This window comes from Trachinotus anak, unplaced genomic scaffold, assembly GCF_046630095.1.
Source record: "Trachinotus anak isolate AG129_WGS33_773 ecotype Australia unplaced genomic scaffold, CSIRO_AGI_Tana_v1 ptg000034l, whole genome shotgun sequence".
NCBI classification, from domain to species: Eukaryota; Metazoa; Chordata; class Actinopteri; order Carangiformes; family Carangidae; genus Trachinotus; species Trachinotus anak.
Window position 1 is genome coordinate 5,136,417 of NW_027273885.1, and position 18,906 is coordinate 5,155,322.

The 18,906-nt window shown below is 40.3% G+C and overlaps 2 protein-coding genes across 2 annotated transcripts in view; both read right to left on the reverse strand.

The window, feature by feature from the left end:
* Window positions 1–15,466, reverse strand: part of LOC139614423 (calsyntenin-2-like) — a 267,128-nt gene extending 251,662 nt beyond the window's left edge. The window contains exon 1 of the mRNA XM_071471679.1: window positions 15,104–15,466. Coding sequence (XP_071327780.1) covers window positions 15,104–15,137 — 34 coding nt within the window. The 5' untranslated portion in view covers window positions 15,138–15,466. The remainder of the gene's footprint in view (window positions 1–15,103) is intronic.
* On the reverse strand, window positions 679–4,167 carry LOC139614568 (lysophosphatidic acid receptor 6-like). The gene has a single exon (XM_071471915.1). The coding sequence runs from the start codon at window positions 1,966–1,968 to the stop codon at window positions 1,096–1,098; it is 873 nt and encodes a 290-aa protein (XP_071328016.1). The 5' UTR covers window positions 1,969–4,167; the 3' UTR covers window positions 679–1,095.
* Window positions 15,467–18,906: the final 3,440 nt, after the last annotated feature.

Consider the following 18,906-nt stretch of genomic DNA (forward strand, 5'->3'; position numbering starts at 1 on the left):
AAAAAAAAAAGACCTTACAGATGTTTTGAGGAAGGAAATGCATTCAACACATCTGTCACACCTGGAGGACACATAAATTTCGATAAGAAACGCTGAATGTAAATGTAACGTTTGTTTAGTGGAAACTCTAGTCTGATAGTTGTTTCTTGTGATTTGAAGTCAACATATACGATGGAAATCTGCTGCGCGTCCATTGTTAAAGCATAGTGGTTTCCCCCCATAGTAAAGAGAATAAGTGTTAACCAACGTTACTCTCTGGTTCCCACAGCAGCAGCCAGCTCTGAAATGAAAAAGTGACTTCTCAAACTTAAAATGGAACTGGACAGCAAATGTGACTCAAGTTTTAACGCTTAACAGTCCTTATTTAAACATAATATTAAAATGTATTGCTTTGTTAAATTGAGTGAACTAAACTCAAGATATTTACACATTTATTTTAGTTTGGTTCAGTTGGTTCAGTAACACATCGGCACAAAAGCTGAAATCTGTGTTTTATGACTTCGACTGGTACGATTTTGACTGAATCCAGACAGTTAACAATTCACCACTGCTTTTGGCCATTTGCCTTTCACCCTTGTTGTGTTGCTGTCCCTATTACAGCTCATGTAGACAACCTGTCATTGGCAACACAGATTAAACAGATCAGTTATAAGACAGAAGATACCCATAGTCAACAACTTGAGAAAGTTTTCACGTTTATTCAATACAAGCTGCCAAGACCCAACTTTGTTCACTGATTTTTAAAACTCAGATGGGAACTGGAAAACAAAAAGCCGGTTTCACAAGTACAGCTGCTGCTATTCACAGACCTGAAACACCAAATCTGTGTCACACATGGAGGGAAAAAACAGTAACCACTGAAAGTTGCACTATAACGGTATCAGATCAAAAACATATTTCCAGTGACTGATATTTGTACTGTAAACTTAACGAAGAATAAAAGCAGTTATTAAATGAATGTATACCTTCGATTTTTCCATTTGTGATCTTTAAGTCACACATCCACACACACACACACACAACAAAAACTGCACATTCTATTTAAATAGTATTGATTTTGTAATGCCACAAATCGCTGTCTATTGTTATCACAAACTATTCTCTTGCAAGAGAGCTGTCCACATCCTCTTGTCTTTTCCAGAAGCCATCAAAAGAAAAGTAATACAACAGTGGATCCAGACAGCAGTTCACACTGGCAAGACATAACAGTGGCGTGAGATAATGTCTCCTGTTTTTAAGGACAACGGCTAATGAGACAGGGAGGAAAAATACGGTGAACATCAACAAATTCATGGCGAAAATCAGCATGACATTCACCTTGTTGTTGATCTTTGCAGATTCGTTCAGATGTCTGCGTAGAGTCCAAGACACCAGAGCAGTGCACACAATGTTGACTGCCAGCAGGGTGAACACTAACACAGGCTGGAAATGAGCAATTGGACATTTAGGATCATGCTGAAACTCAAAACAGGTTGTTACAGTGTTGTTCTCTAAAAATCTTGAAAAGTACACGCTCTCTGGGATGTTCATCACCACCACAAACACCCAAATGAGTACAACAGCTCTCCAGGCGTTGGATGAAGTTCGTAGATGGCGTGACCTCAGGGGATAAACAACAGCCAGCAGCCGGTCCATGCTGATGAAGGTGATGAAGATGGAGCTGGAGCGGATGTTGTTGCGAAAGAGCATCGTGATCCAGATGCACGCCATACTGCCTAGCGGCCACGTGCACGTGGCATAAAAGTAGACCCTCATGGGTAAGGAGATGACGAGCAGCAGGTCCGACATTGCCAGATTGACCATGAAGACGGCGCTCGGGGATTTGAGGCTGTGGCGGCGGAGCAGAATCCACAGTGACATGGCATTGAGAGGCAGACCCACTACCATAACGGATCCAAACACCACAGCGTACGCCGTGTTCTTGATTTCAGGTGCTGATCCATTCTCTCTTAGAGTAATGTTGCACATGTTTTGCTTATGTGAGAAATGCAGAAGTGCAAGCGAGTAAATGTAACTGTGACAAAAACCACAATAACCCCACCTCCTTGTCAATCAGACACAGCAGCATCAGTGTGAACAAAGGTTGTCTCTACATGCAGAAGTGGAGGAGAGCATTTAAACAGGAAACAACTTTTAGATTACTCAGGAAGAGCTGAAATACTGTGGTCTTCACAAAATACAAGAGTTTGAAGTCATGGAAAGGAAGCTTTTCAAAAGTGTTTTTTTTTTTTTTTTCAAAAACCACAACATGTTCTGTGCATCACTCTGATAACCTATGTACATGTACATTTTCTCACATATCATTTAACGAATTTCATGCATTCGCAGCTCGTTACAGTGAAGAGGGTACGCATGAGGTAAAGTGCAGGGTGCATAGTGTTTGATAGATTCATTCTATTCAAGAGGCCCCATTTTTGTAATTGTAGTATATAAGTACGGCCTCTTGACACCATCTGTGCCGCACTGGCAGATATCTTGTGTTGAAATTCCATTTGAACTGGCAATAATGGTAATTAAGCACTGTCAACGTACACTAATTACTGAGCGTGTGGGGAGTGAAAAATGACTATGATTATGTTGCCGCGGAATAGGTTTCATAGGTACGTGTGTGCACTGTGTTTCATGACTGATTAGTTTGAGTGTTTATGTTGGACACATCTGTTGAATACTAGTGTCTTCAGAGAATGTAAATCACCCAATTACCCCCACTTTATCTGCGTTCTGTGGTGTTGTGAATCCAGTGACCACCACAAACAGCATTAATGAATAACTTCAACGGGATTTTAAATAAATAAAAGATAAAAGTGGATGTTTGGAGGCACTGTACAGTCCTATTCGAACTAGCTGTATAATCAGAGTGAAATTGACTGCACTTGATTTGGACATTAACACTGACTAAACAGAAGGTATCAGCAAACGTAAGTCCTCACAGACGACAGTGAGAAAGCTGTGAGGGGGCAGAAATAGTTTCATGAGAGAGTGTCACCTACTCAATCCGTGTGTGAAAACAAAACCCAGAAATCTGTGATGGGGCTTTATGATACACGCTAGCATCAGCATGAGAACGCTCACACCAATGTTAAGCAGATACACGGCTCGCCATCTTATGTTAGTATTAGTATGCAAACTTTTAATGCTAATAAGTATTAAAACCAAGCACATCTGAGGCTGATGTGATTAATTTATGACCAAATACCTACAAAACGAAAGTAATGCAAGTTCAAACGTTGACCAAATATAGATGAAGAGTTAAAGACAAAGACGTGCAGTAAATATTCCCTACTCAGAACAATAATGTGTGTCTGAGTTTTTCTTTTACAATTTGCTTTTTTAAAAAAAAAAAAAAATGAGAAAGCTGTGAGGGGACAGAATTCGTGTCCTGGGGGTTTCAGAGTGATCTCAAACTCCATCAGTGTAAGAGAATCTGTGACGATGCTAAATGCTAACAGAATGCTAACATCAGCATGCTAACATGCTCACAGTGAACGCACAGGCAACACTCACACTGATGTTTAGCAGCTACGATGTTTACCATGTTCACCATCTTAGTTTAGTGTGCCAGCAGGCTGACATTTAATGCTAATTAGCATTAAAACCGAGCAGGCTACATCTGAGGCTGATGTGATTAAATTATCACCAAATATCTGCAAAACTAAAGTACTAGACAAATTGAAATGTTGACCTGATAACAGGTGAAGAGTTAAAGACAAAGGCATTTAAAGATTCCCTACTTTGAACCAAATAAAAAAAATCGTAAAATTATATTTACACCTTGCACTTCAGAATCTATAAAAAAAAAAACAAACAAAAAAAAAACAAACAAAAAAAACATACAGATAGATAGATAGATATCATTAGCAGTACACATGCACCATTCTTAGAGTGTGTTTCAAGTTTCCACATCACACTTGTTTGTGTAGGTTGGATCCTGGACTTCCTTCCTGGACTGGTGTGATGCTGCAAGCTTCTATTTTAAGTCACTTTGCCTCTCTTCCTCTCTTTGTGCTCATGTTATTTCTCCTTGTAGTTGTTTCCTTCAGTGACATTTTGCAGGTGAAGCCCAGGGCCCCTTTACTTGGTCCTGTCTGATAGGCCTAATCAGTAATCCATCTGTTGATATTTTGTGTTAACTGATCCCTATCCTCTCATCTAACTTTTGGCAAGAAAGCAGATGAATTTTATATTTTTGTGTTGTTACATTGAAATTAAATTATTTGATTATAGTAACAAACTATGACTCATGAGCAACATAATGCAGTTTCCACACTGGAATATTTTCTATAGATTTGTGATGTCTCAATCTGTCTGGATTTCATGACAACAGAAATGTTTGTACATTATACGTATTATACATTATACATATGATTATTTTGCTCACTGTATGAAGTGTGTCACAGAAATAACAAACACAATTACACTTCATTGCTTTTTAATGCGTATGTCTGTTATAACAAAAATCCTTAAAAAAAAAAAAAAAAAAAAACACGTGATGGCACTTTGCAAAGTATTTGTGTACAATCACACAACAGCAGCAGCAACTTCATACCCAAACTTCATCCCTTTCACCTTAATCGCACAATAAATCTCCAATTTACCACTTATGTTCTTTTTCACTCAAACTCTCTCAGACATAACCTTTTGAAAGATTGAACTCAAAATGGCTGTTGTAATGGCAGCAATTATGTGATTTTCCCTGACTCACACACTTAAATAAAGGTGTGAATCCTTTTGGGAGTATTACGCCAGCTGGCTCATCAATGCATGCAGGGCACAGGAGGGCCTAAATTGATTTCTCTGGTAAAAGCAAGGATGCCATTTTTTTCTGGTCCCTAATATTGAAGAAAGTTGAGTGCTTCTCAAGACAGATAATCTTTGTCATTAGTGCTGCAAGTAAAAACACGTCTGCGCCTGCTGCTGGCGACAGCTCAATGGACAGGGAAAGTTAGGAGAACAAAAGTGGGAGAAAGGCAGACGTGTCTTTTTTTGTGTGTTTGTATGCAACAAGGCAAGTTAAAAAAAAGAATTAGTTCTTTGTGTCTCCTTTTTTATATTCTGCTCTTTTTCATTCTGTTTTCTCCGCCTCTTTGTTTTACTTGTGTGTTGAAATATCAGGGGACACTAATTTTATGAAAAAAAGAAAACAAAAGGAAGTAAAGACTACTGACAACTGCAAAATAGACAAAAAGAGATAAAGGCAACAACAATACAGTTGCATGCTGTCGTCCGAGCGAACTGAGCCTTGGACAAAGCCTTTGACAGCCTGACCGTTTCCCTACTATAAAGCACTGTTTTGTCAAGAGCCTGCAAGATTGCTCTGCAGGATACAGGACATGACTGTGCTAACCACAGAATATAGACTTTATCAACCTTCTACGAACTATGCACAACTTAATGTCTCACACCGTTACAAAAGGACGCATCTTATCTCACTTGAGATAAGATGCGTCCTTTTGTGATAATGTGGCTGTGCAGAGTTCCGGGGTGCAGGGCCAGTGGGGTGGGGGTGTGTTGACACTTGTGGTTTTGATACTGACTGAATCGAAATTTTTTGACAATTGCAAGGAGAAGTTGGTTCGAAGCTGCCTTTTATTTTTCCCTTTGCTTGACCTTTTCTGCATAGATTAAAAGCATATCAACTATGAATGATAATTAATCTGCTGAAGAATTCTGTTTGTTTAATATCATCTGAACAACATAAACTTAATTATAAATATTCATTGATTTTCTTTTTTTGTACTCCTTTCGTATTCCTATTTTGATTCTAAGCATAGCCTGTCGATTGAATTGTACCTTCATTACATCCTGGATTGATTTGAAGTCATTTCAACATTTATTTCACTAAGTTTATATGTTTTCCAGGCTTTGACACTTTTAGTCTGTGGATGACTAAATGCTTTGACATGTTTAGTCTGATCATAAATTGTTAAGTTTGTTGCTGATTCCTTAATCAATTGCAGCTGATAATGAATTTGATCATATTTTGTCCATAGATGTATTGGTCATCACCTCTGATTTGGGTTGAATTATTATTTGATCATTACTATACTGCTTGATTCGATTAACCGATCAGTTGGATCACTGTATTAACTGGTTGCTTGGTTCGTGACGATGTATTATGAATGCATATAAAAATCTGTCTTGCCATTTGATTTACATGTTTGCTTACATGTTTAATGTAAATCATTGCTAACTCCCAAACGCTGGTTGTTTTGACAGCTTCATTCTTCCATCGTGGTATAAAAAGTCTTTTAGTTCGCCCATCCATATAGTTTCATCTTCACAGCTCTAACCAACTCTAGCATATGAACTTGCAGTCAGTTCCCAGCACACAAGCTCGAGCCAACAGAAAGAAACACCACAGTGCCGAAGTAAGTGAGTGACTGGTGAAGAGAGTCGTACATCTAAATCAGACAAAGAGAAAGTCAGTTTTCTCAGCAGTCAACCACCAGGACTGGCTTTCAGCGGGTGGCAAAAACCAGCAATGACTTTCTGCCTCTGTGGTCAAAAAAACCCTTGAGACAACACTGACATTAAAACCATTAAAAGTTTAGTCAAGTCAATCATCAAATCTATAACGATACAGCATGTATTCTAAAAATGGTTAGCAAAAATGTCAAGTCTATATGATCTGCCACAATGAAATCTTTATATTGACAGTGGATCCAGTACCTATGTGTGATGTGACGGGAGGCAATCTTGTGACAAACCCAGAGATTTCCTGTTGAAAATGCTGAAAACGTGCCATGATTTGATCTGATCGTGTCGGTCTGATGTGTTGATGTGTCACCTCCTTCCTTTTACCGTAAACATGGCTTTTCTCATTATTGCACACCGTGCCTGCTCCACTCCTAGTTCACTGTCAGTTTCACTTACTTGTTTAAGTAGCTTCCAAGTCTCTTGCTGTTGCTTCTCTTGTATTTTCTCGCCATCAGGTCTAAGCCTGTTATATCAGTCCTTTGCCTTTGTTTGTTTTATTAATTTTGTCAGCATGTGGCATTGCGTAGCTTTGTGTGTGTTTTATGAGTCAGTCCAGATCTACAGGTGAGTCGATAGAGAAGCTCCTTTAGTGACAAAGAGCTGTATTAACTTGACACAACTACAGCTATTGTGGCAACATTTCTTTTGACTTTTTTTTTTTTTTTTTTTTTTTTAAAAACACAAGATTTTTCACTGTAGGTTCAGGCTGCTGTGACAACATCTGCTCACCATCAAAATGAAAGTGACTCAGTGGTCTAGAGTATAGAGCTAAAAGTAGGATGGCCTGTCTTTGACCTTTGCAAAAACGAGACAAACAAGTGGTTGAAAGAGAAGCAATTAATGTAAATAAGGTCAATGATGGTTTGCCCACTTCTCCCTCACATGTGTGGGAACAAAGAGCACTGGGGTTATGAAGGGAGGGGGAGGGAGTCGGCTGGAGATTTTGCCTCCATCTCTAATGAAATCTCTGGTCCATTTTTGGGCAGTGTGGATAGAGTGCCATTCTCTCGCACCAGGAAGGGCTAGGAGACAACCACTGCTGTGCTCACTTCATTAAAATTTCCATTTCTGCAACGGCAGGAGTCACAATGAGCCGCGCTCTGGTGGCCCGCAGAGCAAATGGGCGTGTGTGCGTTCGTGCCAGCATCAGTATGCTGCTGGTAGTTTGAAAAATGACTGAACAATGACCCACTGGGCTGTGGATGTGCACCTGTGTGTGCATGAAGTGGGATAGTAAGTGTTTGAGAAGCACAGATCGTTGTGAATATGGACAAATGACTTTTTCCTTTTCCTGTGCTGCTGCTGCAGTCAGGTAAATACCAACTCTTTAACCACAACAAGTCGATACAGCTGTCGAGCGTGAGGCTGCTTTCTCTCTCTGTCTGTCACCCTCTCTCTCTCCTGGCTGTTCAAGTCTGCGTTGTGGAAGAGCCGTGGATTTGAAAAGATTATATGCTTTAGACGATTTCTCTTCCATTACCAGCTGGGCCGAGGCAATTAACCCGCTTCATATGTTTCATCTGAGGCCAAAAAAACAAAACAAGTTAATCTGTCCTAAGCTGCAGGGACCTCACTTTATTAGTCCCACGCAAAGAGAGGAAGTTGGAAACTCAAGCTTAAATGTTGCTTTATTGCCTTCCCTTTTCCAATTAGTGGCTGCCATCTTAAATCTTCACAGGTTCTGAAAGTCTGGGCTGATTACCTATGCAAATGAGAGGGAAGCTATAATAAAGCTGTCAACAAAAATAAATGGGTTTAACAGAGGAGAGCGCTGCAATCTCGAGCATTGCCCGCTGGGCTAAGCAAAGAGCGACAACACTCCTGAGAGCTTAAAGTTGGAACAGGACAAAGTGACCAGTGTCTATGAATGTACCTTCAGGCTGGACTTTGGCCAGGGTTGGCGACTTTGCTGAAACGTAACCTGGTTTCTCCTCATGATGGAGGAGCAGGCTTCGAGCCCAGTGCCCTCTTTGATTTGTTTTGCTGTTTTAGGTTATCTGAAGTACCTCTATAGATAGAAAGAAGAGATAACATAACATATCCTTCACTTAGGTCGGTGGCATGTGCACTGTAACCAATTACATTATATGACTGGAATATTTTAAGGTTCTGAAAACGATCATCACTGCCACTAGATGTCACACTAGACCACCAGCATCTCAGACCAAAACAAACACTTCTTCAGCCGCAACTCCAGCCTCCGTTTGGCCGCAAATAAAGTTAAACTGTGGGTATGAGAAAAAAAAACAAACAAAAAAAAAACATCCAGTCATAAGACCAAGCAATGCTGGCAGTAAGCCAGCTAGCGCAGCAATATTTGCCAAGCACATTCATAAGCTGTGTCCCAATTCAGGGGCCGCATCATCTGGAGGCTGCATTTGAAGACCGATTACGTCACAGCTGCACAACTAGGCTGTCCCATTTTGAAGGCTCCTTCAAATGCGACTGAGAAATGCTCCATCGGGTGAACCCTTCGTGGCGCAACCTATCCCAAGATTCATTGCACATTGGTTATGACAATTAGATAGCAGCCAACAACCCGATGGAGAGCCCAAGTATTACACTTTTCAATGTTTGTATTGGGATCAGTTCAACAGCTAATGGTACAACTTTTAAAACCACGTACTGTGAAAAACTTAAAGATTATGTGAAGAAAATGTTATCAAGGGTGCTAGGCGATAGGAGCCATGCTCTGTGACACAGTGGTAGCTGCACAACTAGGCTGTCCCATTTCGAATGCGACTGAGAAATGCAATCTTCTTTCCCTGAGTAACGAATGGTCCATCGGGTGAACCCTTCGTGGCGCAACCTATCCCAAGATTCATTGCACATTGGTCATGAAAATTAGATAGCAGGATTGCGTCCTGTGAAGGATTAAGCCCCTGATTTGGGACACAGCTATGATATTGGTAACAGCAAGTTAGCTAACGTTATAAGGCAACTGTAGCTGGTCACTAAAGAAAAAGACATAAATATTATATAACCATGTAGTAACTTACACATCAAGGAGCAGAAAAGCCAGTTCTGAGTCAAACTGGAGCCCTTTAGCAGCTTGTAGAGCTCTCCATCTCAGGAAAGCCGTAACTGTTTTTTTAATTTTCCGATTTAATGTTTTCATACTCTGATTCCAGGTGTTCTTTGCCTTACTCCACATTAAGCTTCAGAAAAAAAAACTGAACATCCTGATGATGTTGTTGTTTTTCTCACATTAAAAGTCCACCTGTAAAGGAAAGGTTGTAACATTCTTCTGGAGGAAATGATCATTCACTGTTCAGGTAAAAAGGCACAGTGGCATGCCTGAAATAACTTACTGGACTGATGAATGAGTATTGTGGAATAGGAATTATACTGAATTTATACTTGTTCTCTGATTCTGACACAATTCACACACCCACAATCTTCGCCTACTCTTCTCTCTCTCCCGCTACTAACCTTAGTCAAGGACAACTCAAGGAACCTATAACTCAGTTCATTCTGATATAAACCATGACCTGTTTTTAAAGATCTCTATTCATTTTTTGTCAGAATGATACTGAAATTATACTAATGATACTAAAATACTGAGGGACAAACTCTCTTACAAACTGCCACAAAAAGTTGTGTAACTTAACAAAATTGCAGCAGTGAGTCTCTCCAAAGTCCAGTCAGCAGTAATCAGGAGTAATATCCACAGGCTAACAAGCTACTAGGCTAACAAGAACCAAGTGTACGTCTTCGGTATCAGCTACAGCTGAGTAAACTGGACTGCTTGAAGGTAAACTTTCTCACACAGAACTCAAGGGAGTTTGTATCAGGTAACAGCTTGAAGGTTATAATGCTTTCATTTCTATGACGGTTTGGTAAAGGTGAGTAGTTGGGAGAAGGTGAAAGCTTTTGTCAGTGATGGGCTTAAAGTGCGAACATACGTCTGTTTCCTTGAGGCAGAATGTACTGGTGTAAACTAGATTCAGATCCAAAGGGCAGCAAACATTCAGACTTTCACTCTGTTGGGTAATATAAGTTCACATATTGAAAATGAAGTATGTGTATGTTTGTCTAGCTTTCCTCACCTGGTGTGAAAACAGAACGTTATTTGCAGAGTTAGTGGTTCAGTTCAGATCCATCCTGTCAGTTAAAAGCGTCCTTGAGCAAGACAATGAATTAATTATGAAGAGCAGGCCGGCAGTTTGCAAGGCAGCTCCACCACCATTGGCGTGGGTGAGCATGAGACACTATGAAGCGATTTGTACTGCTGTCGCATTGTAAGTGCAATAAAAGTGTCATCCATTTATCTGCCCTTTATATATATTTTTCAACTGTAAAAGGCTTGAGGAGGTGGGCTGCCTACTCTCTTTTAACAAAATGAAATGATTAACTGTTGTGTAAATTATTTCCTTCAGTGAAGCTGAGCCAATCACAGAGTTTCAAAGGAGGATGACATGTTGTGAGAACACGAGGGAGAAAAATCACTTCATATTCAAAAATCAAATAACCTTCTCCAGCCTGCCAGGGGGTAAATCCTTTTACTTTGGTCTGAAAATTTAACTTATTTGATTAACGTGTTTGCTTTCATCAGGAATTTCATTTCTTTCAAGTCTGTGTGTGCGTGCTTCTGTGTTTACGTATGTGTGTGTGTGTGTGTGTGTGTGTGTGTGTGTGTGTGTGTGTGTGTGTGTGTGTGTGTGCGCGCACGTGTGTGACAATAGTGAGAAACACCGCCTCAGTCGATTTGCTGTCAGTGGGTGGCTCATATTTGTGTATTTGCACAGTACATCCGCGCCTTAAAGGAGGATGTTACCATAAAAATCATATGTAGCTTATATCTATGCCTCCAAGTCCTTTATGAATGTGCATCCGTGCAGACAAGCCAAACTGATGCAAGACTAGAAAGAGGAGAGACAGGAACTCATCACTCATGTGTATTTGTAATTATCGCTCCTTAGGTTGAGCTATGACAGGAAAACCGTAATTGTACATACAACACTTATGCTAATCAGGCACATAGCAAAATTTAATTGGCTAACCTGTAAGAAGGTAAATGTATTTAAATGGGAATAAGCAATACAAAAATCTCTATCTATCTCCACCTGCTCAATTCGCTGCATACAATTCCCAGAGACCACAGATAAGCACTGTAGTGGGAGATAAAAATGCTTCAAGAGAGACGGGGGAGTTCAACATGCGCTGTACGCCATGATGTGGAACAGCATGGTGCAAAAACAATGCACGCTTAGCTGGATGGTTAGAACCGTGATGAGTTAATATTCAAGAAAGCAAAAGGAATGAAGGGGCAGGAGAGAGAGAGAAACATAAAAGAAGGGAAAATTGGGAGCTGAGGCATCATTGGTGTGAAAGTAGAAACAGGAGATAAGGTAATAGGTGCAGGCAGAGAGGTAGCTGCTAAGTAGAAGGGAGGGAAATAGGACAGAGAGGTGAGAGAAAGTGAGTAAAGCTGGGTGAGAGAGATGGAGGGGTGGAGAGAAGAGAAGACGACAAGTGAGATGGAGAAAAAGAGAAAGTCTAGTTAATCCTTTTGATGCATTTGTTTCTCTTTCTCTTTCTGGTTCGTCCCATGCATTCAGATAAGGGCTACACAAAACAAATCAGCTGTATTTGCGAGCATGAATCAGTGCATTTCTATATACATATGTACACACATGTGTGTGTGAATGCATTATCAGTGTTTTACAGGACAAGGAGCTATGAGCTGATTTCACTGGTGGACACACATGTTGATGGGCAGCAGATTACAAAGGAGCTTTCATGTGAAAGCACAGTGAGTGAAGGTGGTCAGAGTCTGTGGCCAGAGCAGAGCAGAAGACATGGTTTCATACGACTAATAATATCAAATAAAAATAAATAAATAAAATTTTGTTGGTTTCCTGCCGGAATTATAATATTACATTTACCAGGTTAAAGTAAAGTGAAACAAACGTATTCAAAAGAGGAGATGAATCTAAACGTCCTTTTAATCATTCATCATAGTTTAACATGGATTTATTACCTAAATGAAAACTGATGAAACAGAATGTGCTGTCTGTTTTCTTGCATCCAGGTTTTCTTACATGTTGTCGAGACCAGCTGCCACTCTTACAAATGTGCTCACTTGTTGCTGCTGTTGTTGTACGAATAGACGACGGGTCAAATTTCTAAACTCTCCATGAGACAGAGGCTGATTTTAGCATTATCCTGGTTCCCTGATGTACACACCTGTTCACCAGCGAGACAGGAATGAAGAGAAATTATCTAGCAGCAGCCTCAGCTGTCAAGTCAACAGTGTTTCATAGCAAAACTTGCTATGTTAATGTCATATGTTAGGTTATAGCCTGCTCTATTTATAGTTGCGTGCATGAGATTACAGCATCAGCTGGTAGCTGCCATCCATTAAAAATACAAAGCCTCACCATTGCCAGGAAGCAAGATGCAGCAGCAGCAACTGTCTGGAAGCACCTTTAGTGTTTCTCTGCCTGGCCCTGCCTGCATGGAAGCTTTGGAAATTTTCAATAGCTTAAAATGGGAAAATACTAAAACTTTATGATTTAAAAATTTTCCAACACAGTTTGACATTTGAGGTGTTTTGAGATATTCTTTGTAACATTTATTGTAATCCATAAGGAAACTGGACCAAAAAATGAGTCTTTGTATAACCAGAATTCAAACCTCTTGAAGAGGTGTATGACGACATTATTTTCTTTCCATTCGTGTGTGAAGAGGCAGCAGGAAGTCAGGTGGTTCAGCCAGAGCAAGTCCCTGAGACACACGTTTTATGGGCCCAAGAAAACACAGAAGCAAGGAGGGTTTGAATACTCACAGTGAACAGAGAGACATTGTGGAACATATCACAGACCTCTCTTAATAAATCCATGTAGTTTACGGATCAATTTAACTTTAACCCATTACTTACTGCACAGTGTGTGTGCACAGGTTTCCTCTCAAACTTCCTGTATGTGGTGTTCTAACTTTCACTTCTTCCTCAAAATAAAGTGGTTTTGATCATGTGGTTGAACTGTTGGTTTGCTCCAAATTACTTTGGCTTAAATAGAAATTTAAAACCAGTTGTGTTTCTCCATCAGACTTCTCTGAAATCACCATGTAATTACTTTGAGTACAACGATTAAGAAGTGAAAATGTATCTTTTACATAGGAAAGACACACAACTGCATATAATCCCTGAAACTTTGCAGCACATAATCTCCAGTGGGAAGAAGATGTATTCAGCACTCAATCAGCAACACCAAAACTTTGGCCGCTTCCTCCTCCATTATTCACCTTCACTCTTCCTTCTCATCATTCACATCAACATCTATTTAGATCCCACCCACAATACTGAAACAAAATACCCACACAGGGCTTTAGCACAGTGTCTCCTCACCCCGCTTCCCCCAACCCCAGTGCCTCCCATCCTTACTGCTTTTATCAGTGACAGACCTGCTTCTTGCTAAAAGTGCAACACTGACGGGGAGGGAAAAAAAAATGTCAAGGCTGCTTTGGCATTTTCTCCTCTTCACATTCTCCTTGCCAAGCTCATGCTCTGCCCCTGCCATTTCCATCCAAGCTGCCGACTCACAGCCCAGCCCACTACCATCTTCTGTGGCGGCCAGAAAAAGTAGATTAGAGAGAGAAAATGTCATAAAGTCTATGGAGAGGAAGCACAGGTTGTCAATTATACATATGCCGCTCTGCTGCCATCTCTGACTCGCTCTGTCTCCACCCACTCCAAGCACCTTGGCCGAGGTTGGCCCTGTTCTCCTCCTCTCCATGCTATCTCCGTCTAGGTCTGACATCTGTCTTTTATCACATTGCCACATGCGCGCACACACACGCACACAGAGACACACACAAACCATCCCACATGGATGCTGGAGGAGAGATGGTTGTCACAACTGAACCCAAAATATTCTGATAGGTTAGAAGCCAGCGTGGTATGAGCAGTGAGGGGATAGAGAGTTGTGTTGCAGAAGATGGAAGCATGTATGTCTACATACAGATGGCTCTATAAATAATCAACTTCAGAGGGAGGCACAGAGAAAGATGAAACTACTGCAAAGAGCGTGGCTTTTTCTTCCAATAAAATGGTAGCTTCAGCTTCAGTAGGATTTTCCCTCATGCCAAAGCCTGGTTGCAGTGATTTTTTTTCTTTCTTTCTGTGTTTTCCCCCCCTTTATTGTGTTTACACTGTTTACTCACTGAATACTCACAAAAGCTCAAAATAACCACAACCTTAAAAGACAGACCTCCAAATCAACAAAAGAAAACTGGTTCCAGCAGCCAACATGTCTCACTTAGCAGGATTGAAAGTCACCAAACACGTCCAGTCATCAAGCATGAAAAACAAAAAGCAAAATACCCGTTCCTATAGAACCAAAGCTTTATATTCTATGAGGATATTGAAGCATATTATTTTACCTCCACTTGATACCAGCACATCAAGTGGCTGGTGCACACCATAGCATAATCAAAATAGCCTGTACATTTAGCAGTGTGCACACAGTCTATACTGAGGGAAAAACGTCGTCAACATGGCCAACCAAGCAAGCTTTAACCTTTTAGCTAAGGTTAGCAGGTAAAGGCTCAGCAGCTAAAAGTACAATATGTTAGAAAATAAACAACAACACACACACACACTGCTATAATCAGCTGAACTCACTCTGTCCAGTGGTTGTAGGATCCCTCATGTCCATCAAGGATAAATGTCCATAAATCCATCTAGAAGTGATATAAAAGGGTGCTCCTTTCGACTTCAAGTGGCTTTCTCCTGTATTAAAAGTGAACCAGGTTCGTTCTCTGTGCAGTGTAAACAGCAACTACCAGCGGCAGGCCTTGACTTGGAGAAGACTTGCTAAAATGTAAACAAATAAGATGAACGCTGGAGAATATAAAGAGATGTAGATAGTTTCAAACAAAGGAAGAAAAAAAAGATTGTGGGGCAATAAGATAATAGCACAACAGTAATCTGACAAAGGACAGAGGGGAAAGAGCCAGTAGGCCTTCAGACGCTGAGGCAGCTGATTAGCAAAATGAGGTGCAGGTGTGTATGGGCAGGTGGAGATCAGGGTTGACACCACTGCTGTGGATGACATCATGTTCATTAGAGAGAGAGAGAGAGAGAGAGAGAGAGAGAGAGAGAGAGAGAGATGTGTCCCTATGACAAATACTCAAATACAAGCTTTTATTTAGAATTATTGCTGATGTAGACTTATACACATACAATGAGGCAGCTGGTGTTTGTCTGTGAATCTGAGTACTGAGATGAGAACAGATTATAAGTTGGTTTGCAAGTCTTGGTTCTGATGTGTCCAAAAAGAAATAGACAAATGCAATATTCTCCTTGATTGGAACCAATACAAATGAACTCAAGGTGTGATCACACCACAAGAATTCGTAAGTTATCTCTCTCTCTATTTTTTTTTCTCTCTCTCTTTCTCTCTGCATTATTATTTTTCTCTCCAAAACACTGCATGCAAATGAAGCTGCTTTATGACATAGTTCTCTGTCTCTCTGAGGAGTTATCAGAGAGGTCTAGTGATTAGCCCTGAGCGCTGAGAAGTCACTTCAACATGTTTCATAACGGTGTGCCACAGTGAATGTGATAATCACTCTGACACATGTGTAGGCAGATCTGTTGTCAGGAGCTGACATGGGATATAAATATTTTTGTTTCTATGACTGAACACAGGAGAACATATTGTAAATCATAATAGAAAAAGAAATAAAAAAATGTACACAAGTGTACAGAACTGTTTCCTCCAGGGTTACGCTCAAGTGTGTTTTGATCGCTGTTTCTTCTACAATGAGCCCAACCAGCAGAGCACTTTCACTTTCAGATTCCTAATAAATTCAAGGATCCAGTATTTTCTGGTGATGGACTAGCATTGTTGCAATGCTCCTGCTTCACAGGGTAGGGGTTAAAGTTGCTGCTGAATCCATAGAAATATAAAGAGCTTCACACTAAGATGTGTGGGATTGATGCAGAGCCTACACTGCGGCCTGGCCGTTAGGAGCACTTATCCTTGTGCACTGGTGTCGCTGTGTCATTCTGATATTACACTGCCACAACACTAGATGGCTGTGGGGTTTATATGCCACTGTGGATCATTTTGGAGCTGGCGCTAACAAATTTTGAATAGTTACTTTTACTGAAATTTGTGGAAAACAGAAAAGACATGACAGATCTATCTAATCCCTCTTACATATATGTCAGATATTACATAACTGAATCCCTGTATCAAAAGTGATGTTGCCATATATGTAAACTATAGGGGGATATATTATTATCACATATATACTGTACATATACAAAGATATAAGTAAAATTTGTATGTGTGCATATATTAAAAATGATGAATTTCGATATGGCATATGTATTAAAACAACACAGATATAAAAATTCTACTTTCTTATATATGTTTTCTTTAAATTTTATTAAGGGAAAGTGGTCTCACAATTTTTGACCCTAACACACACACACACACACACACACACACACACACATATATATATGTATGTATGTGTAAAATTGGAGTTGCCGTAGAGAAAGTGCTGAGGATGTTTACCCACTGTGATCACAGTGAGTGCAGTGGATTCTGCTGAAGAAACTGTCATTCATGAAACCAGAAATGTAAACATAAAACAGTAGGGGAGACCAGGGATGGTTGTTTTAAACCAGTGCATTTAAAATGTAACACAAACTAGATACATGTGTCTGCTATTATGTGGTGTAGGTGTTATGTCTACAACAGAAACAGAAAATGCATGGTTCAGTCCCAAACACAAGGAGCGAAATGTTACAATTCACCCCACTGTCTGCTTTAGCTGTGACATATTCTGGGGTGAAATGTAACATCAGGATTATGACAAAAACTTGATATTGAAAGATTTCTATTCAACACTTAAATTACTTTTTTTTTAACATAACTGGTGTGTGTGTGTGTGTGTGTGTATGTGTGTGTGTGTGTGTGTGTGTGTGTGTGTGTGTGTGTGTGTATTGTTGTTACAACTAACCGTGACTCTTGTAGCCATGAACTAGCTTACCTTACAGCTAACAGCTAAAACATTAGCAGACAGCTTGCATGTAAGATATCAAAATAGACACACAATAAACATGATTTAAGTTTGCCGAGTTTAACTACAAAGCAGAAAAAGCTGTCACCAAAATAAATAAAGTAAAAAAATATTTTCTTACCTCAGATTAGTATTTAACCTCTAAAATTGTCTGTGTCTGCCACAGGGTGCCACTTCCTCACATGGAGTAAAGACTAAATTGAGCATGCTTAGAGTGAATCAGTTGATTTATAACTTCCTGATTGGACAAATTGCAAGTGTTACAACTGAGCTGTGCTACAGCCATTCCCTGCTCTCCACTACTATACTGTAAAAACACACAATTATTTATGAATGAGGGGTTTGTTTTCCATTGCTGTGTCTCAAATCAGATACTTGAGTCAGCTCACACACACGTAGTGGACGCCATGTACACAGTAACACAGTGTACTCACACAGTGTTGTACCAAATCAAACACTACCATTGCGCCTTCAGCAGAAATGTGACCGTAATTACCACCTGCCAGAATACATGTATCGGATGGTTTCACTTCCCTGTGTGTGGGCCCTTTGTCATGTGACCACCATCAACATGTCTTCCTTCCCCAGTCGCCGTTTTTACAAGTTTGAAAACACACTGGTGGTTCCTCCCCCTAAGCCACGCAGCCCAGGCTCAAACACTGAGGTGTTACTAGTGGTCCACATTACATTTTTTGACCGTTTTGCACTTTACACCATTTTCAACTGCATGTGGCCACATTTGTCAGTGTGAACGCACTGACGCACTCAAAATAAAAAGTGTGATATGTCTGTCTCTACTGACTGAGCTGTTATCCTGCAGAGCTAAGAACAGAGGCTTGGCATGGATAGATTTCAAGTCAGACTTGGAAACAGCCTGTCTTTTATTCATTTCCCCATTTTCTCATCTGTCTGTCCACTTTAAGCTTCTGTTACAGACACTTCACTGCACATCTTAACGTGCGCAAATCTTTGAGTGAGAGATTTATTAAAGAAATAGGTGAACGGAAAGTGAAAGCTAGAGGGGAGAGGCTAACAAAAAGCAGGTCTCTATATGTAATTCATTATTTACAACATAGTGAGTGCAGGTGGAGCTGACAGGACTCAGCTCCACCTACATTCGTATACTATATGTCACATCTGACTGCTGAGCAAATGCCAGCACAGTCTGAAGCACCATAAATTGTAGGCTACCAAAGCAGAGAGTGTAAACTTCTTACTGAACTCGTCCAAGAGCAAGATAAACACTACAACATGGAGTGAACTGCTCATTATGGTTGGTGCTGCACTGAATCACACGTCTGCCTGTGTGTGTGTGTGTGTGTGTATGTGTATGTGTGTGTGTGTGTGTGTGTCATTTGCAGTCCATTGGATCCATATCCTGTCTTCCCT

Excerpts from the sequence above, each read along its gene's own strand:
- LOC139614568 (XM_071471915.1), bottom strand. The coding sequence starts at position 1,968 with ATGTGCAACATTACTCTAAGAGAGAATGGATCAGCACCTGAAATCAAG.